Source organism: Platichthys flesus, chromosome 17 (assembly GCF_949316205.1).
Source record: "Platichthys flesus chromosome 17, fPlaFle2.1, whole genome shotgun sequence".
NCBI classification, from domain to species: Eukaryota; Metazoa; Chordata; class Actinopteri; order Pleuronectiformes; family Pleuronectidae; genus Platichthys; species Platichthys flesus.
Genome location: NC_084961.1, coordinates 1,492,222 through 1,517,722, shown reverse-complemented (window position 1 = coordinate 1,517,722; position 25,501 = coordinate 1,492,222). Strand labels below are relative to the sequence as shown.

The 25,501-nt window shown below is 44.3% G+C and overlaps 3 protein-coding genes and 1 long non-coding RNA gene across 5 annotated transcripts; 3 read left to right on the top strand and 1 right to left on the bottom strand.

The window, feature by feature from the left end:
• Positions 1-526: 526 nt before the first annotated feature.
• Positions 527-6,081, top strand: LOC133972091 (serine/threonine-protein kinase SBK1-like). The gene is made up of 5 exons (XM_062409314.1): positions 527-693; positions 3,212-3,356; positions 3,430-3,632; positions 3,808-3,969; positions 4,350-6,081. The coding sequence occupies exons 1-5, from the start codon at positions 688-690 to the stop codon at positions 4,914-4,916; spliced, it is 1,083 nt and encodes a 360-aa protein (XP_062265298.1). The 5' UTR covers positions 527-687; the 3' UTR covers positions 4,917-6,081.
• Positions 6,082-9,598: 3,517 nt separating this feature from the next.
• LOC133972105 (uncharacterized) lies at positions 9,599-13,366 on the top strand. Of its 2 annotated transcripts, none has more exons than XR_009924427.1 (3): positions 9,599-9,962; positions 10,140-10,208; positions 12,570-13,366. It is a non-coding gene; the product is annotated as an uncharacterized LOC133972105 (long non-coding RNA). The 2 variants fall into 2 exon arrangements; XR_009924426.1 differs by having other exon boundaries at positions 10,135-10,208.
• Positions 10,396-15,386, bottom strand: necap1 (NECAP endocytosis associated 1). The gene is made up of 8 exons (XM_062409321.1): positions 15,291-15,386; positions 14,255-14,355; positions 13,768-13,872; positions 13,598-13,679; positions 13,332-13,440; positions 12,953-13,100; positions 12,602-12,695; positions 10,396-12,384 (listed from the first exon to the last, which is right to left on the bottom strand). The coding sequence occupies exons 1-8, from the start codon at positions 15,383-15,385 to the stop codon at positions 12,330-12,332; spliced, it is 789 nt and encodes a 262-aa protein (XP_062265305.1). The 5' UTR covers position 15,386; the 3' UTR covers positions 10,396-12,329.
• A 1,047-nt stretch (positions 15,387-16,433) lies between these two features.
• Positions 16,434-25,118, top strand: LOC133972069 (epsin-1-like). The gene is made up of 11 exons (XM_062409280.1): positions 16,434-16,473; positions 17,453-17,593; positions 17,673-17,783; positions 18,246-18,401; positions 19,034-19,162; positions 19,323-19,443; positions 19,529-19,704; positions 19,903-21,448; positions 21,827-21,973; positions 22,351-22,506; positions 23,277-25,118. The coding sequence occupies exons 3-11, from the start codon at positions 17,715-17,717 to the stop codon at positions 23,780-23,782; spliced, it is 3,006 nt and encodes a 1,001-aa protein (XP_062265264.1). The 5' UTR covers positions 16,434-16,473; positions 17,453-17,593; positions 17,673-17,714; the 3' UTR covers positions 23,783-25,118.
• Positions 25,119-25,501: the final 383 nt, after the last annotated feature.

The window sequence follows — 25,501 nt, the reverse complement described above, 5'->3', positions numbered from 1 at the left end:
TCCAGATTCAACGTGGACATCAGTCACGTAGCTTCTATGAAATCCTGATATCATAATAAAATGCAAATGAAAACTGAATCTCCTCTTCAAGAAGTTCTCGTGATTCTGCCTCTGTCATGAACTTTTGAAAGACTTTCTGTTGTTTGGACTTTTTATGTGACTTTTCCTTTTTGTTTTGTTTCTGGTTCTCATATCTTTTCTTGTCTTGTTGTTTCCTGTTTCACTCTGAAGCTTCTTTCTTTCCTTCCTGTCGTTGTCTGCTCTCCTGTCATCACCTGAACTTAAACGTCCCAGTCCCAGTAAGTGGGAATATTTGAGTTTGTAAAAAGCACCTGAAAAAACTAATAAATACAGATTCCTCACATCTGCCAAAGACACTGTTCGGTGTAACTGACTCCACATTAGGAACACATCAAACCCAATGACTCTTCTCTGGATCCAGCCCACAGGGCAGCAGAGGGAGGACCGGGGAGGAGTGAAGGTGAGGACACAACACTGTGAGATATGAATCTACAATCAAGCTCGACTGAGACGCAAACACTCACACACACACACACACACACACTTTTGTGCAGCAGACGAGAAGCTGTGGAGGATTCCCAGTCTGATGAAATGACGATAAGGACATAAATCCTCGTTGGACGGATTTCTAGCTGCAGGACCGACGGACTGAACCACAGCTGCAGGATGACAGTAAGTCCAAACATGCATGAGGGAAACGTCACAGAATAAAGGGTCAGTTCGTTCATTTTCTCTCTCAATTTGGATGAGTCATGCTTAGAGCTTAGTTTTTTCATATCAGCAACACAGGTGATGAGATTTAAACATTTCTATAAACTTTTAAATGAAGATTCATTTCGGATCCCATGAAAATGTCCCCTCTGAAAACCGTTTCCTGTGGATGATCCACTGTGACAGAAACAGTCAGATAATAATTTCATGTATAGATTTGTCACAAGTTGGACAATTCAGACCTAAACTGCAGAACCTGCATTGAGAGACACTTTGTGTTCGGTTGAACTGCCCCTTAAAAGTGTTGAGTCATTGATGGAGCAGATTAAAACATTTTAGAGACACAATTATCTTTTTATATGGTATAAATGTTTTTCCATATCGTTGTATTAAATCCTGCGAAGTATAATATATATATCCTGTTAAGCTATTAAGCTGTTAAACTTTGCTTCAGTGTGTGTTTGGTTCTTTGCCTTCTGAGGATCATGTGTTGAAAAAATAAATCCTTAATCCTATGAAACTAAACTTAATGTAATTTAAACATAATTCCACAAATAATATATTTATCATGAATAATCAGCTTTCTAACTACAGATGTTTCAACATGAACATTTGCTTCATCATATTCTTCTTTCAAAACTTATTTGATTGCAGACGATGTTCAATTATTATTATTTAATTATCAAGCCCAGTAAAAATTGAATGTAAATCTTTTATCTAATCCAAGAGGAGTGACTGAAAAATTGAAAAGCTTAAAAACTGATTATGTATTTAATCCACTAATTGAAAAATGTCCATGTCATGTAACGGGAACATTTTAAAGGTTCAGCTGTTCTCTGGACGTGTGCCAGTGATGACAGACGAGTGTGTGTCCCAATAGACCCCTCTTTACAACCGCACACACACACACACACACAGTGTACACATACACATACACATTCACATACACACACACACACAGATGAACATCTTGTCATTCATCACACTCACATTTGTGGTCCACTGAGATCCTTCTGCATGTAGAGACATCAGCAGGATATTTCTAACAAACACACACACACACAAACGCACACACACACACATACATACACATACACATACATACATACACACATACACACACAGATGAACATCTTGTCATTCATCACACTCACGTTTGTGGTCCACTGAGATCCTTCTCCATGTACACACACGCACACACACACACACACACACACACACACACACACACACACTCTCTCTCTCTCTCTCTTTGTCTTATGTAACTTGTCATCTCTCAGTGAAATTGTTGCACTTCTGTCCTGAATGAGATCTCCTCCTCTTCCTCTCATGTAAACCTGAGGTCAGCAGTTGTGTAGTGTTGATTCTTCGGTTAAGAACCGAAATAAAAAAATGAAATATTACTTCAGCTGATATGGATCCCATTGAACCTTCTCCCTGATCTGAAACTGTTGTCCTCTGGTGTTGAAACGTTTGTCTCAGATTCAAATAGCTCAGTAATTAGAGCACGACACAAACACAGTGAGGCCCAGAGTTCAGTTTCCACTCCGACCACCCACACTAAAAATATATGCACACACACACACAAACACACACAGGGATTATACTTTGAGAATATGGGGTAACACAGCTACACACGCTGAACTGTCAGTTGATAAAAACCCTCCCCCCCCTCCCTCAGCTGAATGTAAAATGAGTCCAGAACTCTGTCTCTGTTTGTCCGAGTGTAGGTGTGAACAAACGCCTCGGGGGGGGGGGGGGGGGGGGGGGGGGTATTCAGAGTATTGGCGTCCAGCACCTCCACGGCTCTGAGTGGTTCTCTAATGACCTGTAATGAGCCGACACCAGATCCCAGCCCGGGCCTCAGGGCGCCAGCTGTGGTGGAAAGGTTCCACAAAACAAAACAAAGATCTGAGAGAGACAGGATTTTATGAGGCTATTAACAGACATATCTATAATACTGCTGCCAGCATCCCCATGACGACAATCATAATGGGGATAGTTATGTTGCATAGCAAAGAGCTGAGTGAGGTTCCTCTCTGAAGAGGAGCCGGACCACCTCTCTTTACTGGTGTTAGGGAGAAGTTAAGATGATTAAGATGATTAAGATGCATTTATTAGTCCCAAACACATGCACAGACATGCACAGGCACACTCATGCAGGTAGGGAAATTGAACCTCTGCTTTTGACCCATCTGGTGCAGAACTGGTCTTTATTGTGAAAGGATGTGACCGATAAACACACGTGAATCCAAACAGTGATGAGGAAGAGAGGTCAGAAAACTACAAAATAAGAGTTGAAAGAATTGCGCAAATCAGCAAGACGTTCACTGACGATGTATTTTACCTGCTGTATTTGTTTTTTTATGTGCTGTACTGCACATGTGTTATATATATTTATATTTATGATGTCCTTTGCCTTTCAAGAACTTTCAAGGAACAACATAACATCCCCTTTATCCTCTGTCTTCGTGTCCAGGCCGCGGCGAAGCTTCTGGACGAGATGTGCCACCTGACGGCTCAGTCTCTGATACCGATGGACACATCGGAGCACTTCCAGGTCCTGAAGCTGCTCGGTGAGGGCTCGTATGGAAAGGTCATGCTGGCCGTGCACAGGAAGAGAGGTGAGGGAACTGACCCTTCATCATTAAAGCCTCCGAGGATAAAGATGAGACTTAATGTCCTTGTGTCCTCCAGGTACGCCGATGGCTCTGAAGTTCTTCCCTCGGGAGTCCACCTCTCTGATCTCCTTCCTGAGGGAGTACAACCTCTCTCTGTCCTTCTGTACCCACCCCTCCCTCACCAGAGCTCTGGGAATCGCCTACTCCACGCCTTCGCACTACGTCTTCGCTCAGCAGGCCAGCCTCTTTGGAGACCTCTATGACATCATCGTGCCTGAGGTACACACTTGTTTCTGCCATTTAGTGAAATGATATCTTCATCACGAGGTTCCTGCCCCTGGAGGATTGTTGTTATTGACAAAGAACCAGGACGGATTCTGTCGTTTTCCAACAGAGCTTTTCTGATAAAACTCACACTCTTCTTCTGTTGTCCGTCTCCCCCCTTCCTCTCCAGGTGGGTATGGAGGAGGACAGCTGTCAGCGGGTGGTGTCCCAGCTGTGTGGCGCTCTGGCCCATCTGCACTCCCTTGGTTTTGTCCACAGGGACCTCAAGCCAGAGAACGTCTTCCTGTGTGACTCCGCCTGCCGCTGGGTCAAACTGGGAGACTTTGGCATGGTCAGTATCAAAGCATGTTTATTTACTTTGTCACCTGACACTATCAGCCATGTGAAGCTTGAGTCTGTTTAAGTTTAGATTTAGGGGCACATACCTCCACCAAGGCTTATGTCAAAGCAGTTTACTATCCAGACTGTGGTGGCCGTCATATTCTAATTTGTCCTGACCGCAGTTTCATTTTGAACCAAAACATGGTTTATACCTAAAAACAAGAGATCCATTGGCCACCTAGTCCCTCTGATCCTCTCCAGAATGATATGGGTTCTATTTTGGGTCATGTCTCTCCCCTCCACAAAGTTTAATGGAAATTGTCTGAGTAGTTTTTGAGTAATCCTGTTTAGTATCAGACGAAACATCCCTCCTTGATTCTTCTACCGCAGGTGAAGGCCAGAGGCACCAGGGTCCCCGAGGTGTGGTACAGCTCCCCATACTGCACCCCCGAGGCCGAGACTGCTCGTGGAAATGAGGACAGCTGGAGTAGCATGAATGCCGGTGAAGAGGAGCAGAAGAAGACGAGGGTTTGGGTTTCTGTGGAGCCCAGCACCGACAGCTGGGCCCTGGGAGTCCTGACCTACGCCATGCTCACCGGCAGTCACCCCTGGGCGGAGACAGCCAGCGACTGCCGCTCATACCTGAAGTATCAGGAGTGGTTTGATGGAGAGAAAAGTCCTGAAGATGAACCGGATCGGCCTGAGGGAGGAAAGAAAGACAGCGTTCCTGTAGCACCCCAGTTTGCTTGGTTCACTCCACTGGCCTGCTCCCTCTTCCTGTCGCTCCTCCACCCGCGAGCTGAGCTCCGAGGACAACCCGAGGAAGCGTTGAGTTACCTCGGGGGGGACTGGATGATGGAGCAGGAGAGGGAGAGGCTGGAGGAGGAGAGGAAGAAGGGCAGAGGGAAGGCAGACTTCAGAAGCATGAGAGAGATGGAGGGCAGAGCGGAGCGATAAAGAAACGCTGGAGTTAGGTTCATGATTTTATTTAGTAAAACCTATTAAAGTTATAGGATCACAGTTATGGAATATAATTTAAGATAATTCTGATGAAGCTCAAAAATCTGCTGCTCAAATGTGTAAAAGTTGATATTCTCTTCTCTTCTGTGTGATAATAATCATGAACTTGTATCAATGACTTCTGGTTTACGGTTGTTGAGACAAAACCGGAAATTTAGAAAGCTCAAGCACTTTACACCATTTTTCAACATTGGTCAAAAATGGTCATATACGTTTTTTTAAATGTATGTTTTAATGGGTCCTGCTTTAGCATCAATGAATTATAAACCTGTTTAAATATGATTAACAAATGCAAAACATTAAGGTTTCAAATATCCAAAACTGTGGGAGACAAACTTCTTCTGTCCAGATCTGATTCCTTTTTGGCAGCTAATTCATTCAGCAATTTTTTTATTGATCGAAACTATTTATTACAGCAATAGCTCTATCTTATATATATATCACATGAAAACTAATAGTGCGACAGCTGCATTTCTGGAGATGACCAGTGTTCAGTTGTAGTGTAGTGCCTCCATGTCCTTGGAAAAGATTCCCTCCTTAGCGCACTGCTTCTATTTTTAGGTCTACGCTACTCAGAGTGTCAGATGTCATAGTAGGCCCTGAACTGTTTAGAGACCGAAGCCGTAAACATAACCAGTTATCATACGACCACGTTGGATCTCGGACTCTGGTTCAGGGGATGAAAAAAGCCTCAAGAGTTAAAAAAGTAATAAAGTTAATATTTTAGTAGCACTAGGTCTGCAGCTCGGAAATGTGTTTTTATGTCTAATCTGTTCGTGGCTTTCTTGCACTTTTTTTGTTTTATGATTTCTCACATTAATTACAGAAATCATGATTCAATTAGTTAAATATACTAATAATTGACAGTTATACTAGTTTTTGAAACTATGCGTGTAAAATACAGATACATACTCTTGATATAATATAATGAAGACATAAAAGAGATTTAGTGTTTTGGTGTTTGAACCTTTTCAGGAGTTATGTATAAAGTGTACAAGGTAAAATACTTTCTGTGTAACTATACCTATAATGCAGTAAAACTGCTGTTTTTTGTAAACAACTCTTCTTGAATATATTTGTTTGTACAATAAACTGTCACAAAGACTCACATCTGCAAGTGTTAGTCTTAAAATATGCTGACCTTAAAAAGCCATGGATAGTATCCTTGTAAAATGATATTCTGATGCAACATATCAGCCTCACTGATGACACCCCCACACAGTGCAGCCATCTGGACGGCTTCCCCAGATGTTTGCAAAAATAGATCCAGGCTCTTAAATTTCACACGACAACCTTTCAGCAGCGTGTGTGTGGACCCTGGCCCCCCCCCCCCCCCCCCGGGTCTGGCCTATGGCTCTGGTCCCCGGCTCTGGCCCCCCACTCTGGCCCCCCGCTCTATACCCTGGCTCTTGACCCTGGCTCTGGCCCCCCACTCTGGCCCCCTGCTCTAGACCCTGGCTCTGGCCCCCGGCTCTGGCCCCCGGCTCTGGTCTCTGGATCTGGCCCCCCGCTCTGGCCCCCGTCTCTGGCCCCTGGCTCTAGCCCCTGGCTCTGGCCCCCGGCTCTGGCCCCCCATCTCTAGACCCAGGCTCTGTCCCCCCGCTCTGGCCCCCGTCTCTGGTCTCTGGATCTGGCCCCCCGCTCTGGCCCCCGGCTCTGGCCCCCCATCTCTAGACCCTTGCTCTTGCCCCCGGCTATGGCCCCCCATCTCTAGACCCAGGCTCTGTCCCCCCGCTCTAGACCCTGGCTCTGGCCCCTGGGCCTTGCAGTCATTCCAAGATACTTCCTGGAAACATTCTGTGATGCAAATACAATCAACGGAGGCGGATTAGACACACTGCCACGAACAGGGACAACTAACTGACACCACAGATCTACACACATCTCTGATCACATAAGAACACACTCACAGCTGCACTGGACCTGAATGCAGTTCCATGTGATGTGCATCGTGAGATCACTCCTCCAGCTGCTGGAGAAGATTTGCAAACAAGCAGATGAGGATTAATGTAGAGCTATTTCACAGTTTCCAGTTAGCTCCAGCCAGACACTAATAAATGTCTCCGTTTCCTCGAGCCTGGGAAGGTGTCAGTACTACTGTGTGATTTATCTGCCAGAAAACATTTGATCTTTCACACTTGTATTGAAAAGGGACAGTCAGCAGCGGTTTACAGGGGGAGAGGAGGTCAGTGGAAGAGCAGGGACACGCTGGCCCACCAGTGTTGAGCGTCTGCCCAGTCTAATAAAAACCAGAGAAGGCGTAAATAACAAACCGCGGTGAAAACAAACACAAAGGACTGCTGCAGGATGAATCCATCGGCCTATCTAAGGATGTACATTCTAATCTTACCCACAGATCAACTTAAAAATAGAGACGTGACACAATCATTCAACTGAAACTCTAACCCACTGGCTTTTTATTTGCTGTTAACTTCTTCTCAGAACTGTTGGAGGAAGAAAAACTTTAAATCAAAACCCTACTGACATTCGTCTTAACTAACAACAGCATGTTGTGTTGGACCTGTAAGAACTGGCTCCGTTCCAAATGAAAGCTCAGGGACATGGCAGCTCTTTATCAGAGGGGGGGGGGGGGATGTTCCTGATTCAAGACTGATGTGAGATCTCTACAATGAGTTATTATAAAATCTTGGAGCTATTGTCTATACTTCTTCTTGTTGATTCAGGTCCAGACATGAACATCTATATGCACATGGAAACACAAGTTAAATCCGATAGCTGATCTATCTGTTTGTTGTGCACATGGTGTGTTTACCTCCAGAGGGCTTTCAGCTCCAAAATCATGCTTTTTCAAATTCAGCTCAATTTGCTCAATCTGTGCAACGTGCGACAATACATTGACAGATTTCAAAAACTGTGGCCAAACTGAAAACTTAAATGATCCTACAGCTGAAAAAAAGGCTTTAGTTTAAACAAATACTAACATTCAAACCAAATCTACATTCAAATGATTTAAGCTCTGGTTTAAATTGATCAGATGAGTGTGTGACAGGATGCTAATGCAGGATGTGTGTACTCACCCGGTACTCACACCTACACAAGGCTAATACAAAACCTCACACACATCCACTTTCCATGAGCACTGCTGACACACATCATCCTGCACAGGCGTCGTTTCAGGTTTCACCGAACACTTCAGAGCAGAAAGTGGCCATGAGTGACTCTAACCTTTCACCTTTGACCCCTTCGCCCCCCCCATATCCTAACAGCACCTCAATCATCCTCACACCAAATCCTCACGCGGAACATCAGCCCCTGGTCTCAGCAAAGTTCAAATAAAGAGATCAGCCGTGAGAGGGAGCGACCCAAGTTATGTCTCCAACCAGCCGGAGCCAAAACCCATGAATTAGCGAGCTTGTTATTGGGAGACAGTTTAATTCCAAGGGGACGAGGGGACGAGGGGTAGGGGCGGGGCGGGGGGGGACACTGACCGGTCCCATCCAAACTCCTCTCCTGACATTTCACCTGATCTGTTGCGTTAACGCTGCGTCTGAAGAATGTGTAACAGTGTCTCTGAGTGTGTGTGTATATTTATCTAGTCTAAGTATGTGAAGGAAAGTGAGAAAAGAAAAAGACAGTTGTTGACAAGAGGGCACGTCATAAATATATCACTGAATTTAACAGTCATAAAAGGTTCATATTCAGTCATATATGTGGCACATTATTGATCCATACGAGTATTACATGGACTGTATTTGCATTAACGTGATTGGCTAACACATGTACTGATTGAAACCTGATCCGATTGGCCGGGGGGGCCTGTGCAGCTGATTGAAAAGTGGAGCTTCTCTCAACTTCTGCTGTAAAGCAAAGGAACCAGAGTCACAGTGACTCATACGTGTGAGTGCTCTGTGACATTTCTCATTAAACACCAATCTCTTCATAAAGAGCTTTTCTACCACTGTCGCTAAAAACGCATCAATACGGTTTACCTGACCTCGAATTTAACGAGTTCTTTAATTAACTTTAATTAACGAGTTCTTCTTCTCGATACCTTATTTGGATCTGGCAGCAGACGTCCTGTAACAGGGACACGTCGTTTCTGACTGGACACCGTCTCTGGCACTGACGTAGAATTCTTCAAATTAATAAATGTACTTGTCTGTTTAGTTTATGAAGTGCTGATGTCTAAGGCTAAGATTAGACGACTAGATAAGATTATACATCGTGACCTACAAGTCTCCACGAGTGCGTTGGCCAACTGGTGCAGACAGACCGACTCTGGGATGTGACCACAATCTGTCATTCTGCAGCCATGATGGAATTGATGTGACTTCTAACTTAATGACTTCTGCACAGATCATATCTGGTTTTAAAGTGTCAGGTTGAACATCTTTAATGTGCATTTTAAAAGAAATCAAGCTCCTGATCACTGATGATGATAGATGAGGAAAGTTCCCTGGAAAAGGAAACTAAATCCAAAGTGAGCACGCCGGGATATCAGGTGTGTTAAGTCTGAGTTTCTCTGTGTTTATATTTGGCATCGGCACAGATCCAAACGGCTCCATCACAGTGATACGTGTGAAGCTGTTCTGGAGAAATGTGCTGCTTGGTGTGGGAGTCCCACTCATCCACACACGTGCTGTGTGTTCATACAGACCCGGGACCATCAGACATGTCCAGTGCTGTGACGACCTGCAGCAGCGAATTAACAAGGAGCGTAACACAAATACCAGGAGGATAAAATGGCCTCAGGGGAAAGAAGAGGTGACATGAGAATCAGAGGAAGACGAATCGTGCTCCTGATGCAGCTCGGAGGTGGCCAGCACTCTGTCGCTCTCTCTTTCTGACTGTCAGCAGAGCTCAAAGCTACCGCTCTCTCTCCGTTGTCATGTCCTGACCTCGTGAATATTTCTCTCTTCCACTGCGAACGCCTCCTCTGACCAGCTTCATGCGAATACCTCGAGACCACGGCCGAGGAAGTTTCAAAGAAATACTGGTCCTGCCGTCCAGATTTGACTTAATGTGAGAATTTAAACATTCATACGCGAACCAATAACCTTCTTGTGTTAAGAAAGAGTCCTGAGTGGGGATTGGAGTGAAGCTGTTGACTTTTACAAAGCGACATAAACTTATACTTTAGTGTTAAGTTGATAAAAACCTGTGTTTCTTCTCCACTGACGCCTCTTTGTCGAAGGCCAGTTTATCACCCCCCCGCCTGACACTTCCCTGGTGGTCAGTGCCTCCCAATGACCCAGTTACATCACACTGGTGAGTTTAACACATTGTCATTCATGTTCATTCAAGTGTAGTAGAAGAGAAATAATTAATAATTAATAGAGATTATACCTAACAGAAATAGAGTCTATGAGTCATTTAACTTTGTGTATTTGTTGTTGTGTAAGAGTGACAAATTAAAAAGGTCACCACACGTCCTTTGAAAGGTTTTATTGCCTCTTTCTCATTAAATTGGTCATGAATCAAAAGTGTTAGTCCAGTGGTTTTACAGCCAGAGTGGAATGAGTGAGAAATGGGAGACAATGCTTTTTAATATTTTGGCCAATATGAGAAATGCAAACACAACACACACAGCAGCCCTAAATCTTTCTGCCAGTTTAATAAACTTCTCGTGATTTGATCACAGCAAACCTTAAAAATCTGTGCAAACAAAATGAATTCACAGTCAAGAGATGTTTGACACTTCACAAAGTTCTGTAAACACAATCACACTAACATATCGTCCGCTGCCGTTAAAACATTCCTCAGATAACAATCACCACGTTTCCTTCTTCCGCCTTCAGTCCTGAGACTTTTAGGGAAATATGAATAAAATATTGGAGCGTTTAGAGCTTCAGAAAAGCCAGTAGATGGGTTTTATCATTTTAGACAGAGCCCAGTTTGCCCAGATAGAGGCGTAATGCTAAGCTACGCTAGCCACCGGCTGGCTCCAGCTTTATATTTGATGCTCAGACATGTTTACCTCAGGGTCGCCTCACAAACATGAGCAAGCAGGTAAAGTGAATGCACATGCACGTGCACTTCCTGTAGTGATCACACTCTTGATTCTCCTCATTTTCCTCCAACATAAAACTGGTTGTATGTGGAGGAATGTTATATTAATATTCAATGCAGAAAGTGAAGCTATGATTTAACTAACGAGCACCCCCACAGTACAGCTCCCCTCTGGTGAGCTCAAGATGAGCCTGAGGGAAAGGAGCTGGTTTTCACTGAGTCCTTCATTCCTGCTCTGAATCAGCTCATGTATTCATTTCTGCAGAGTTTAGAATAAAAGGTAAATTAACCTGTGATGCTGTTTTCTCAGGTTTCAAATTGACTGGGAAGAAATTTACATTGTTAAATTTCACAGCAGAAAGAGAGAACATTGTATTTGGCAAATTTCCGTGTTGCAACAGAATTTGCCTTTAACGAGCTCAGTTCTCTCGTTGATTAAAAGCACCTAGTGAGCACAAATATGATATAACTGTAAACAGCCATGAATAGATTTAATGACAGGGAGGAAGTTTCCCTGTGCTTTCTGAAAACAAGTCTCAGTCTACTCATCACAATACTGCACGACTGATAATTCCTGATTCTGATAAACATGTTGATACATTTTTATAGCCAATAAAGAAAATCATGTTTACCGATTAAATTAAATTACATTGTCATAATGTAATCAAATAACACTGTCAACCAGCAGCAGTAATAAGTGCAGATGTGTTTCCTCCAGTCTGAGGCTGAATGACTCCAATTCACAGTGAGAACGAGTCTGAAAGTTGCTTTTCTTTGTGGAAAACTTGCAAAGCGTCTCAGATTTTGAGGATTTACTGAAACGATTCATTAAATCAGTAAAACCTCGACTTCAGTACAAAATAGAAGGCGGATATAAATTTCTACATGATTGTACAAAGTGCAAATGCTTGAACATTAAAGAACTCGGCCCACTTTCAATGTTTGCACTTATTCATAGGTCACAGTTCAAGTCTTGAGATAGTACTCTGCATGGCCTGCAGGGGGAGCTGCTGCTGTGACAAAAAACATTCCAGATCTAATCTTAAACGCTGCTCAGAGCGCCATCTACTGGCGAGGAGATGGCGACACAGCACAGGAACACCTGCTGCTCGTCACACGTAGCCCTTGGATATTGCTGAAATGGCTCATATCTTGAAATGGCTTTGACACAGTGATGTTTAACTTTCCCTTCTGAAAGAACCTTGAATGTTTCCGAGTGAAGTGATGTCATGAATGGTTTTTCTTTGACAGATCTGAGGCGTTTCACTGCCTCTGCCAGGGGGGTGGGTTAGGAGTTACACTCGGTGTGATGCACGGGAAGCTACAGACACAGATGCGGGTGGGATGCAAATCACAAGCGAGGAGACCACCGCAGAGGATTCAGAACTGGATCCAGTCTGGAGAGTTCTGTGGCTGAGATGGAGTTGGAACTGATCTGAAAACATAAAGTCCTGATGTTAGGGTTTTTTTCTCTACATATTTAAATTTATCATTTTGACTTTTCCTACAACAAACTACGGTGCAAACACTTCTTCTCAGGCAGTTATCGAGGATTCAAGACACAGTTAAACATGAACATTATTGACAGCAATGTAAACTACAATATGTGTGTGTCCACAGTCTTCTGGCCAGAAAGTGCACGAGTTGTGTACCTTGCAGGAGCATCGAAGTCTCCCCACACATCTGAACCCGGGTTTGACTGAACCACTGTGTTGCAGTTGCTGCTGTCCAGCTCCAGCAGGCAGCCTGACAGAGAGGAGGAGATCAGAGCTTCTAACAGGCGGATCACACACTGACACACATTCTCCTCATGTCATGCAGCCTGAAGCTCAAAGACACACAAGCCTTCAGTCGACCATGTGACTCAGAGCAGGTCACTCCTGCAGGTTAAAGCTGCAGGTTCAATTTTATTTACTCGATTTGTTCACATGAGATTCTCTCGTTGGCTATGATCTCTGTAATGAAGCTTGAACGTACAGTAGTTTCATGGAAGTGCCGGCTACCTGTTGCTGTGTCTCCTGTCTGAGGGACGATGTTGTGATTGGATGGGCCTGACGAAGGAGGAGGGGCTATCTTGCCTCCAGGTGGTGGTGGGAGGAGTCCAAACCCACCTGAGCTCAGTGGGCGGGGCTTATCCCTTTTTCTACCTTGCTGGTGACGGAGAAAAGAAAGAAATAGAAGCTACGTTAACAACGCAGGGAACTGGGACCGGCTCAATTCCTTGAGCTTCTTCTCAGGTTTAAATGCTTAAAGATATTTTTAAAGGGCAAATGAAAGTCATGCATAATTTATGATTTGTTTAAACTTTAAAACTGCTAAATAAAATGATTCTGAATACATTTTGAGAAATAAGGAAAAGTTTGGACGTCGTTTGTCTCTCACCCCTATGTTGAGTGTGATGGTCTGTCCCTCCTTAAAGCCCAAGTCCAGTTTAGGTCCTGAATCCCCGAGCTGGGAACTCTTACGGAGTTCAATCTCCTGTTTGACCCATCTGCAGGGAGCGGGACGGGGACACACACAGACACACACATAGACACACACAATCAGCAATGACACAGAGATAAATAATGCATCTCAGCCGTTTTGAGCACAACTCCATCATGGGGCCTTTAAGCTGCTCACGCTGCAGATATCAGAACACGTCTTACTTGAAATGATCCTGCAAAGACACGTTAAAGTCAAAGGCGTCTCCTCGGTCCCCGAAGCCGACTCCGATGAAAGCGCTGCGACCTGAGGACAAGGCAGGAACACGAAACCCCCCCCGTGTTTAACAATGTTGGGATTCAGACGTCATTCATTAAGGTTTTCTCATCCTCACCGTTGTCGTCCTGTATCCGCAGAACAAAGTATCTGCTGGAGTCACTGACTGTTTCCACTGTGACGCCGGGATACTCCTCGACTGGTGCCTGAGCAAACAGCTCACCTGCAGCAAACAGAAAAGACAAACCGTGAAAATGACATCTTTTAATCCGTCCTGCTTCTTTTACATTACATTACATTACATTACATGTCATTTAGCTGACGCTTTTATCCAAAGCGACTTACATTTTTAGAACACTCATCATTTTATGAGGGGCCATCAAGGGGTTCAGTATCTTGCCAAGGATACTTAGGCATGCAGATGGGATAGAGTGGGATTCAAACCGGCGACCTTCTTGTTGCAGAGCACCCGCTCTATCCCCTAGGCCACGCTCTCCCTCTTCTGATCCAAGTCAGAGTTGAGGGGCCAAGAGTTTATTCAGGATTCAACAAAAGATGAAATATCACTTAATGAAGGATTAAGTTTCATAACGATAAAGTGGTACCTGAGATTTTGTCCTCCAGTTTGATGTAAGCCACTTTGCCCTTGGCTGTGATCCTCATTCGACCGGACCAGTCCGGAGCATCGAGCTTCCAGTCAGCAGCCCTGCAGAGACGGGTTGATGTCAACATGTCAGGGTGAGAGTCATTATCGATTCATGTGCTGATTGTTTTCTCTATTGATCGCTTGGTGTTATATCTGTTGAGGTGATAAATAACAAAACCCTGCGGTCAACTATGTTTCACAAGTTGAGCTGTGACACATATTAAATGACAAAAATACACTTTATAACAGAGAGGAGGGAATATGTTAATTTGTACAACACCATCTAATTCTCAATTCTACAAAATATTAACATGCTGCCAAACAGGAAGTGATTCTGTGAATGTTGTTCCCATGACGGAGATCAGGCGCAGTCACGGGTCAGACTAAAAATAATCCAATGATCAAAATGACCTGGCAGCGTTTGTGACCCCCTGAAGACCGATGCAGTTGTTTCCTATCTTTATAATTTTTATATTAATACTTGCACAAATACACAGGCATCATTCGTGCATGTGAACACCTGCTGGGTGAAAAAAATGTAAATTCTGATTTACATTGTGTTATTTACATTGTGACACAACATCTTTTCTAATTTACTTTACATTTTATAAGCCTAGATATCTATTAATAAAAACATATACTCTTCAACCATATACACAAAGTTTCTTTTGAAAAGACTTCTGGACTCGAACGTGTGTGCTCAGGTTGGATTCTGGCTGAGACACGGACAGTGGTGCAGTCCTGGCTCACCGCCCCGGTACAATGACAACGTATCCCGGTAACATCTGAAACACCGAACCGTTAAACCGTGTCTCCACAAAACCCCAAAGGCACTAGCACACGCACACGACATGAGGCCAGTGTTCGATCCTCGTACTGAAAAAAACGTGTTGGTACAAACCGGTGAAAGTGACACACCCGCACCGAGGACATCGAACACCGTCACCCCACGTGAGCGGCGCCGTTAGCGACTCCCGGTTATTCGCGTGTCTCACCTGTAGGCGCGGTTTGAAGCGCGCGGCGGGATCCGGTAAACGTGCACATCGGGTTTAACGCACAGGATGGACTCGTACTCTCCCTCCGCCGCCATTTTGGCTCTACTGTTATTGATGTGGCAGTAGTGACTCATTTATTCAGCGTGTGTGACTGTGTGTGCGTGTGTGTGTGTGTCTGTGTGTTTACATTTGTAGAAATATGCCAGATTTTATATTACAGAATAAAGTTCCTTGGTTTTATATGGGAAGAAAACAACATGCAAATTAGTTTGAATATATAAATTTCGCAAGTAGAATATAATCAAGAATGTTTTGAGGGAGTCAGAGCTGCCAGATTTTTTATTACGTAAAAAAAGGTGTATTTATTTTCCAGTATCAGAAGAAATGACGCAGGATTGGTTGTATTTATTGGATATTTTGCTAGAAAACAAATAAATGGATAAATAAAATGTGTCGTGAGGGGTTTGTGGATTTACAGCCAGTGTGGACAGATTTTATATTATAGATATAAATTTACTCACTTTCCAGTGTCAGATTACAACATGTAGGATTGGTTGGAATAAATGGGTTTCAGTTAGAAAAATGGCATCTTTTATATTTCAAAACAATTTTTAAAGTGTCGGAATTAAAGATGCAGGATTGGTTGGAATATATAAGTAGATGTTTTACAAAATATTTAGAAAATAAGTAAATAAATAAATAAAATGAGTCGTGAGGGGGTGTGGATTTTGCAGCCTGTGTTGCCAGATTAGACTATTTTTTTACGTTGTTGTGCAAATAAGATTAGTTTACTGATATTATTAGATTTTACTATCACAGTCCAACATACAACATAGACTAACATCAATATTTCAATAAACAAATCATCAATAAATCCAGATTTAAAGCAGAGGAATGGGCTGTGCATATTCGGGCTGTGTGTGTTTGCAGCCAACTGAAAACTCCTCTTGGTCCATGTCAACATATTACACATCCTGGGAAACTTGCATCTATTATCTTAACTTTTAATATGAGATCATTTCGAATACTTAGATATTAATTAAATGTTTGGATCTCTGCTATTCTTTGCTGGGTTCCCTCCGTCGGATCTGGCAACCCGCCGCTCACTGGTGCTGAAAACAGCGGAAGCGGAAGTGGCTGCGTCGCGTCGTCTCCTCGAAGGTTCCTAAAGATCCACTCGGCGGTAAGCGCCTCTTACTTCACTGTAAACACACGTCTCTGGCCCGGGGGGACACTGGAGGGCAGGGGGCGACATTACGGACAGAAAACAACGGCCGTGTCTCGACTCAAACCCCGTCACACTGTTTGCTTACGTCCGCTACTTAAGCTAATTGCTGCTAGCTTGATAGCGACGCTCGCTCGTTATCCGTGTTGACGTCCGCTGCTCGTCGCTCTCCCAGGTCCTGAAAACACGAAGCTCCGCACACACGCTGTTCACGAGCGCGTCGACACACACACACACACACACACGAACACACGAACACACACACGAACACACCGTTTATCCTCCTGTGGTGTGAACGAGGCTTTAGCTCAGATTCTCACCCACTAGCCCCAGGATGCTGGCAGCTAGCTAGCTTGTAGATAAGCCACAGAGCTAACGCAGAGGGGGATCTGTCGCAGTGGTGGAGACCACTGTCCCTCTGCAGCTGCGGGGACATATTCCTCCGTGTCCCCATCACGCTCTCTATGTTCTATAATTTGCAAAAACGCTCTCAACATTGTGTCTCACGTCATATTCTCACTGCAGTAAACCTGTTCTGGACTCATATCAAAATTTCAACAATCTTAATGACTGTTTTGTTTATTATTCTTGTGTTGTTTGCTATCTATCCATCCATCTCTTAATTGACATATCTTGCAATCTGTGTTAAATAGCATTCATACAGGGCATCTATGTGCAGCACTTTCTCTCACACAACCATCAGTGGCAATATAGTTTCCAGTTGGAGGGAGATTGGCTCTTACTTCTGAGCCACAGTTTCCAGTGTTGTCCTGCCTGTCCCGGGTTTTCTTTGGTCCTCACCCAAGTTTAGCATTAAGAACAGAGGATGAGGATACAGGCTATACAAGCAAAGTGTGATTGCTTGATATTCACATTGACTTGCTTGCCATTGTCGCCTCAGCTCTTTTCTTAAATGTCGACTGGTGCCTTCTTGCAGCGCCCGGATCTGGTTTCTGACATCCTGAGACAAGCCAGTGCGATCAGACAGGACAGCAGGATGAACGCTCACTGATCCAGCATCTGCACGCAAGCAACTCAAGAGCCAGACTTTCACAGCACATTCAGGCGTTACGTAAAGGTACAAGGGGTTGGATGTGGAGCCTTCTATTTCTGTCTTTGAGGTTGCAGCATTGTTTACATGTTTTTTTTCTGAACAGATCGTGGTGGTTTGATTCCAGAACATCCCCCCCTCACACACAATGACGTCCTCTATGCTTCGGCGACAGCTAAAGAACCTGGTCCAGAACTACTCTGAGGCTGAGGTCAAGGTACGAGAAGTTCGATTCAAGTAGAGGGAGACTGTGAGCTTTAGTCTTTCCGTATAAAGTTATCTGAATCCATATGTTATTATTTGCTGTTTGATTCAAGATGCCTTTAAGTGTTCTTGAAATTGTGAAAGTCTATCTCACCTATTAGATTTGAGATTGGAAAACAAAATTATTTGAATATATTCCTTTGGTTTTGAGGAATTGATTTAAGTTTCTACAACATCGAAGATATTAACTTCTCAGAGGTGCAGATAGATTTCTTGCCAAAATGCGGATCTGATAGGACGTAACCAATAACATCATTTCAAAACTGATTACTAATCATTACCAGTGTCAAGGAGAAGGAGCTACACTGCTGCCAAACCCTCATAGGCTCCAGCGCCTGTTTTCTCTTCACAAGCTGACATCACCAGCTTTCAGGCTGCCAAAGCTCTGCACTGCCTGACTTTGCTTCTTTTGCAGGTGAGAGAGGCTACGTCTAATGACCCATGGGGCCCCTCCAGCACTCAGATGGCCGACCTCTCTGACCTGACCTACAACGTGGTGGCCTGCAACGAAATCATGACAATGCTCTGGAAACGGCTGAAAGACGACAAGAACTGGAGACACATCCACAAGGTGAGGAACAGGGAGGGAGAGTCACGCTTCAGTGCCCTAACACTTTGTGTTAAGACCATGTTTTACCAGCCTCTTCACTGCCATTATTATGGATTTGATGTCGTGTATTAAATGTCAATGTATTTATAGGAACAGATCATTTTCAAGTACAGCATTTTGCTTGTTTTTATTTTTCTAAGCCAACTAAGTGTCTTTAGTGTTAAGCTGTGTTGTTCTTTAAGTCTTTTCTCGATTCATTAGAAAGCATAAGTGAGCAGTAACTTGAGCACATAAGCAGCAGAGAAATTAAACTTTCATCAGAGGGTTTCTCAGATCACGTCTGAAGGTGAAGGACACTGTTAGGCCAATGTCCAATAAGTAATAAGAGCTCAGTATCATTCTGCTGTGTCAGTATATCATTGGAGACATTTGCATTGGATACACTCATAGACTCGTAGATGGCAAAGTTGTGATGGTCTGTTGTGGTACTATGTTGTGTGATAAGTCTTCATGTGTCATTTGCCCTGGTATCCAGTGAGTTCCCTAATCCAAAAGCAAACAAAAACCAAACTATAGATAGCCAGTTTTACCTTCAGCCATACACACATGTGTTTGTCATAAATTTGTCTCTCGTGGTGTTTTTCCCACACTAGTCCCTGACCCTGCTGGAGTATCTATTAAAGACTGGTGACGATCGGGTGCTTCTGAAAATGAAAGACAGCATCTACATCGTCAAAGCCCTCACAGAATACCGCTTTGTGGAAAAAGATGGCAAAGATCAGGTGATTCGTGTTAAAGACTTTTGACTTCCTTTTTAAATGGTTGTGCATGGTCTTTATTAGTATCACATTATTTGCACAAATATATCCATGTCATAATACTCGTTTACACGTCGAAGCCAGAATCAGAATGGGATATCTAATATGAGTGTATCTGTCCCAGGGTGGGACTGTAAGAGAGAAGGCCAAGGTTGTCCTTGTTCTAATGGAGGACGATGAAAAGCTAAAGGAAGAAAGAGACTTTGCCGTGAAGACCAGAGAGAAGACATCAAAAAGCTCAGCAGGTGAGACCTCCTGTCTTGAAGTATCACTGCTAAATCCCCCCCTTTTCTTCTAACACTCTGATTCTTTGTGCTCCTTTCTAACCAGCCTCGTCCTTGGATGTCGTCAAGGATCCTAGCTACACGCCATGCTATGTTGCCGGGGCCTCAGGGCTCCCATCCTTAGACAACATACCCTCAGTGGCTGACTTGACTGCTTCCTTCACCGCCCGCAAAGAGGAACGGATTCGTCAGGAAACCGAGAAGAAAGAAACTGAGAGAAGGGTGAGTTGTTCAGAACAGGTCACTCCGATGTAGCAAGTGGATGGATTTGCACAAACTCTCCACTAATATTATGCAAATCTGTCTGAAGAGCGACCTCAACAACATTCATTTAACCAAATACCAGACGCAACTTAAATTCATCGAAAACTGTGATAAAAAAGTGTTTGTGCTTACCCTTTTTTTTATGTAATATTGTAGGCTAAGCTGAGTGAAGATGAGCTGAAATGGGAAGATGCAGGCAAAGACACAAGCGTCAAAGTTGTTGCTCGGAAAGAAGAGAAGGAAGAGAAAGAGGAGGTGAAGCCAGGTCCATGGGGAGCGCCCAAAGAACCTAAAGAGGCCACAGATCCATGGGGCAAACCCACAACACCGGACACCACTGAAAAAGCAGCTAGCAGTTATCCTTGGGGGGGTTCAACTGAAGCTGATGACCAATTTGCAGCACCTAAAACGGATGAGGATCCATTTGCTGCACCACAGAATGGAGAAGATCCTTTTGTAGCATCGAAAGATGAACAATATCCCTTCAACGCCCCAAAAGACGATCCCTTCAACGCCCCAAAAGACGATCCCTTCAACGCCCCAAAAGACGATCCCTTCAACGCCCCAAAAGACGATCCCTTCAACGCCCCAAAAGACGATCCCTTCAACGCCCCAAAAGACGATCCCTTCAACGCCCCAAAAGACGATCCCTTCAACGCCCCCAAAGACGATCCCTTCAACGCCCCTAAGGACGATCCCTTCAACGCCCCTCAGGACGATCCCTTCAACTCCCCAAAAGACGATCCCTTCAACTCCCCAAAAGACGATCCCTTCAACGCCCCTAAGGATGATCCCTTCAACGCCCCAAAAGAGGATCCCTTCAACGCCCCAAAAGAGGATCCCTTCAACGCCCCCAAAGACGATCCCTTCAACGCCCCCAAAGACGATCCCTTCAATGCCCCCAAAGACGATCCCTTCAACTCCCCAAAAGACGATCCCTTCAACGCCCCCAAAGACGATCCCTTCAACGCCCCCAAAGACGATCCCTTCAATGCCCCCAAAGACGATCCCTTCAACTCCCCAAAAGACGATCCCTTCAACTCCCCAAAAGACGATCCCTTCAACTCCCCAAAAGACGATCCCTTCAACTCCCCAAAAGAGGATCCCTTCAACGCTCCAAAAGAGGATCCCTTCAACGCCCCCAAAGACGATCCTTTTAATGCTTCTAAGGACGATCTCTTCACTGCACCAGCATCAACACCCCCTAAAGAAGATCCTATATCTGCTCCATCAAAGCCAATAGAAGATGACCCCTTTGGGTCTCCAACAACACCACCTCAAGGGGATTCTTTCTCTGCATCATCCCAACCGACTAAGGATGATCCCTTCTCTGCACCAACAACATCCCCCAAAGAGGATCCCTTCTTTGCACCGTCCAAACCTGCACAAGATTATGCCTTCACTGCGCCAACAACACCCCCCAAAGAGGACCCATTCCCATCTAGTGCACTAAAGAATGATGCCTCAGATCCCTTCGGTGCTCCTGCTGCAACATCCCCCCAGGAGAGTGCTGATGCATGGGGGGCCCCTGCCAGCTCTCCACCTGCTACTGTGTCAGATCCCTGGGAGACACCATCGACTCCAAAGGAAGCAAACAGTGGAGATCCTTGGGGAGATGAGGCCCCTGTGACCTCAGCCACTAATAATTCTGATCCATTCGGGGATGCATCGCAACCGGACAATGACCCATGGGGAGCCCCAGGTAAGACCTAAACAAATGCTTTCAGACTAGTTCTTAGAAAGTCACGATTACTTTGTAGATTGTGTCTTTCACGAGTGGTTGTATATATGTTGGAAATGTAAACCCTCTGATACCAACTCACGTTTGGACTTGTGTTGGAACGTCTAGTGCGTGTTTTCAAGGCTCAAGGAGTCAACAGTTACCACAAAGCTTTTTGTTACAAGTCATGAACAGTGTTTCATCATGGGTTTGGTTTCCATCTGTCCGTAGTCAAAGACCTGAGCCCCAGGACACAATTGTTAATCACAGAACTAACAACGCCTTGAGACTGAAGGAATGGGTTAATATGTAAGTTACTGTCGTGGTGAATTGACTCACCTGCTCTGTTTATCCACTTAGCTTCAGCTCCAGCCAGCACAGACGATGCGTGGGGGTCAGCTGCTCCACCCTCGGCCTCCTCACCAGCCAATGACCCCTTCGGAGATGGAGCATCCAAAGCCAATGACCCCTGGGGTAAATCAAGCAATGCAACTAGCAATGCCACAGGTAAAACACAATTCACACTATCACACGCTATCCATCCATTACTCATCAGGGTGAATCATCCTCTGCTTTGTATTCAATAAGAAACGCTTCTGATTCAAACCACTAAACCTTTGTTTTGGTCAATTTACAACTAATTTGAATCATCATGGTCCAGCTGCTCGGCTGAGACGGGCAACTCTTAAAAACTCAACTCTGTGTCTGCCTGCATCTGTGTTTGTGTGTGAATCCATCTCATCTCCACCTTTTCAATCAGTCTGCACTCTGCTAACAGTTCTAATGCATTAACCTTCTCTTTCGCTTTGCTCTCTCTTCCTCCCTGACCTGTTCCCTAAAGACAACACCTTTTAGAGTAGAATTGCACCTTTATTTTATTGCAGGAAAGCGAACAATGCACAAAGAGGAGACGTACAGAAAGACTGCTCATTTCTTGGGCTCGGCGGGGGCGTCGCTGGTTGACTTGGACGATCTATGTTCTTCAAACGCCACAAAATGCTCCCTCACCAACGCGCCCGCCGCCCACACACAAGCCATCGGTAAGGACAGAAAAAATGCATCACTCTGCGGGAAAATACCAGTTTTAACGAAGGCGTCATGTGGAATTATTTGTGGCGCACTTGATTCTAACGGATGCATGATCGACCTCCGAGCCCGATGAATCACTGACGTGCTAAACATCCGTCAGTCCGTGACGTTACAAATGCTTTTCACCGCTGTCCGTCCGAAGTCTTCAGTCAGGAGACAGAGAGGAGTGGGTCCATGGACTGTAAATAAAGATGGATGACACGTATCCACTTTGTACCAAAATTAAGCTAAAACATCCTGGACATGGATGCAACTATCGTTTGACGTCATCTTAAATAAGGGTCTGTGCAGAAGTAATCGTGGAGTCCAGCCGAAATATGACCTATACTGCAGCCAGCCACCAGGGGGCAATCAAGATTCTTTGGCTTCACTTTCAGGAGTTGCCACGTCCATCTTTATATACAGTTCTTAATTGGCACAATATGACTGACAAATATTTATCAATAGGTTTGTATGGAAAAGCTCCTTGTGAACATGTGCCCCTCCCATGTGGTCGTTGTGTAGTGAAAAGATGTTGTAAACGTGTGTGTGCATTAGAGACCTAGAGACCTACTATAACCTGATTAGTGTTATGTATATTAACCAGCAGAAATATAACTCTTCTCACTCCTCTCTCTGCTTTGGTGCATTTTCTCTTTGCTGGAATACTTCGAACTGTGCGACGCCCCCCCCTCCTTCCCCACACCCCTCTGTCCGGCCGTTACTTTTCCTACTTTCCCAGGCCTGTTCAAATCCATGTTGCCAGACCCTGGGCTCAGATCAGGGGCTGTTGCAGGGGTGTCCCTTCCTGATACCCCCCCCTTACCTTGGAGTCCTTTTGGTGCCACCCTTATGTCCTCCCACGGCGCATCTTCTGCTAATCCGTCCAGTGAACCCCCCCATTTTCAGCTACCATGCTACGATATGGGAGCATCCTATTCAGGCTTCGGTGCGCTTCAGGCAGCACCAGCAACTACAACAACACCACCTGTTTCTGGGGGACCTCACATGAAGAACCCCTGTTGGGGAGTTGGACCGGTGCAGACTGGACGTCCTGTAGGGAATCCCTGGGCATCCCCCCCTTTTTTGGAAACAGGAATGGGTCAGTCCAGTTTCTTTGGAGGGAATCTTCAAACGGGAGGATCCACTCCGTCGGCCGCAGGTGGAGTCACGATGCAGCCACAGCTGCTGTCAGGCAGCGGGCTGAGTGAGACCGGGGGGAAACACAATAATCCATTCCTGTTCTGACATGTGATTGATTTGGAAATGTGGTAAAGAAGCACACGGTGTAGGTTCACATGTTTCAGCCCTTTATTCTGCATCATCACCATTTCTAAGCCATAAGATCACAGATTGTGTTAATGTGTACGTTACAGCTTGTGTGTGTTGTTAAATTAATCAAGGAGGGTTTTCAAAAAGGAAGAAATCAGTGGCTTCCTTGAAAGTGCAAAAACGATAAATGGCAAATAGATGTATTATTAACAGGCAGTGGTATGTACCTGCACCTTAAAGGGCCCAAACATGCAGAACCACATGTTGATGCCTCCATTGAACCCATCAATTCCACCTGCTCCCCCCCCAGGGTCCAGTTAATGTAACAGCCATGGGGTTGATGTATACAGAGTAATATTTAAACTGTGTGTAAAGCTGTGTACTTCTAATTTGAAACAAATCTATCGCATCAGCAAGTTGATTTTTTTTTTTTTCCCCCATGCTTAAGTTTTGGAAACTGATTGCGTGTATGTGTGTGTCTGTGGGACCAGTGAAGAATTGTGTGTGTATTTGCTGTATATTGTGCTGATGTAAATAGTGAAAGAAATCACAGATAAACCTTGAAATATACTTTATATAAGAGCGTTACAATCCCGAGTAACTATTTATTGATCTATTTATGGATTGATTCATTGCTTGATTATTTATTCGGCAGCCATGGCCTCAAACAACTGGTTCAATCTGATTCCAGTGATCACATGTTCAGCGGTGACGGTATCTGGTCACATTGCATCACCAATCAATTCAGTAACCAGCGGTGGCTTGAACTTCCCTGTGTCGTTCTCTCTGTCTCTCGAGGCAGAAATGTGTTGTGTGATGTTCAGCTGCAGCGTTGGCTCATTAAAAACAGAATTCTGACCTGCATGCTGTCCGAGCAGAATCCTTCTCTGTATGAAATATCACACATCTGAACATGAAGGCTTAAAGACTGCACCTGAAGTCGCTCTGCAGACATCTGCTTCTCTACGGCTCAAGAAGTAACATGAACAGCAGCAGGATTAATGGTAGTGCATGAGATCCAGGCTCAGCTTGAACCATGAAACAGACATTCACATCTCTTCATGTCCTTCATGTATGTCTGATTCCTTAATATGAACTGGTGGGAAAATGGACTAAAAAGACCATAAACTATTAGTTTGTTCCAGTAGAGGATGATTCGACTGAAAGAACATTAGACCATAACACTATTATTATTTCTCAACTTTAATTTAGACAGAATTAATTTATTTTGCTCTGTATCCAGATTTAAAGTTGTGTTGTGAACTGTGACAGTATAAAGAACATTTGAGAAATAAACTGACACAATAAGCGACTCGTGTTGTCTTCACTGTTTTGTAAGGGACGGCTGTGGCTCTAAACAACTTCCCTGGTATTGCCACAAGGGGGCCACACATGCACAAATTCACTATATACCTGTGGATTCATGTACAGAGTTGATGCCTCAGCTGCTTGCATATTTAAATATATGTACGATATATTTTTCAGCGCAGGAATAATGGTAAATGTGCTTTTTCCAACTAGATCATTTCTTTGTGTTTTAAATTTTGAGTTTCCTGTTTGATTTTTGTCTTTTCTTATTTCCTCTTTACACTTCCAGCTTGAAGCTTTTCCATTTCACTTTTTCTATTAAAAATATCACGGTTTTCATTGTCACTTGACATTTTATGATCATTTATACATTTTCTTGTTCAATTT

What these genes read in the sequence shown, in the direction of transcription:
- LOC133972091 (XM_062409314.1), top strand. An exon ending in GGCCGTGCACAGGAAGAGAG is followed by an intron (nt 3,357 to 3,429) that starts GTGAGGGAACTG and finishes TGTGTCCTCCAG; the next exon opens with GTACGCCGATGGCTCTGAAG. An exon ending in ATGACATCATCGTGCCTGAG is followed by an intron (nt 3,633 to 3,807) that starts GTACACACTTGT and finishes CTTCCTCTCCAG; the next exon opens with GTGGGTATGGAGGAGGACAG.
- necap1 (XM_062409321.1), bottom strand. Translation starts at nt 15,385, where the DNA reads ATGGCGGCGGAGGGAGAGTACGAGTCCATCCTGTGCGTTAAACCCGAT. An exon ending in ACTGGAGGACAAAATCTCAG is followed by an intron (nt 13,873 to 14,254) that starts GTACCACTTTAT and finishes TGTTTGCTGCAG; the next exon opens with GTGAGCTGTTTGCTCAGGCA. An exon ending in CCATCACACTCAACATAGGG is followed by an intron (nt 13,101 to 13,331) that starts GTGAGAGACAAA and finishes CTCCGTCACCAG; the next exon opens with CAAGGTAGAAAAAGGGATAA.
- LOC133972069 (XM_062409280.1), top strand. Translation starts at nt 17,715, where the DNA reads ATGACGTCCTCTATGCTTCGGCGACAGCTAAAGAACCTGGTCCAGAAC. An exon ending in AGAAAGAAACTGAGAGAAGG is followed by an intron (nt 19,705 to 19,902) that starts GTGAGTTGTTCA and finishes GTAATATTGTAG; the next exon opens with GCTAAGCTGAGTGAAGATGA. An exon ending in TGACCCATGGGGAGCCCCAG is followed by an intron (nt 21,449 to 21,826) that starts GTAAGACCTAAA and finishes TTATCCACTTAG; the next exon opens with CTTCAGCTCCAGCCAGCACA.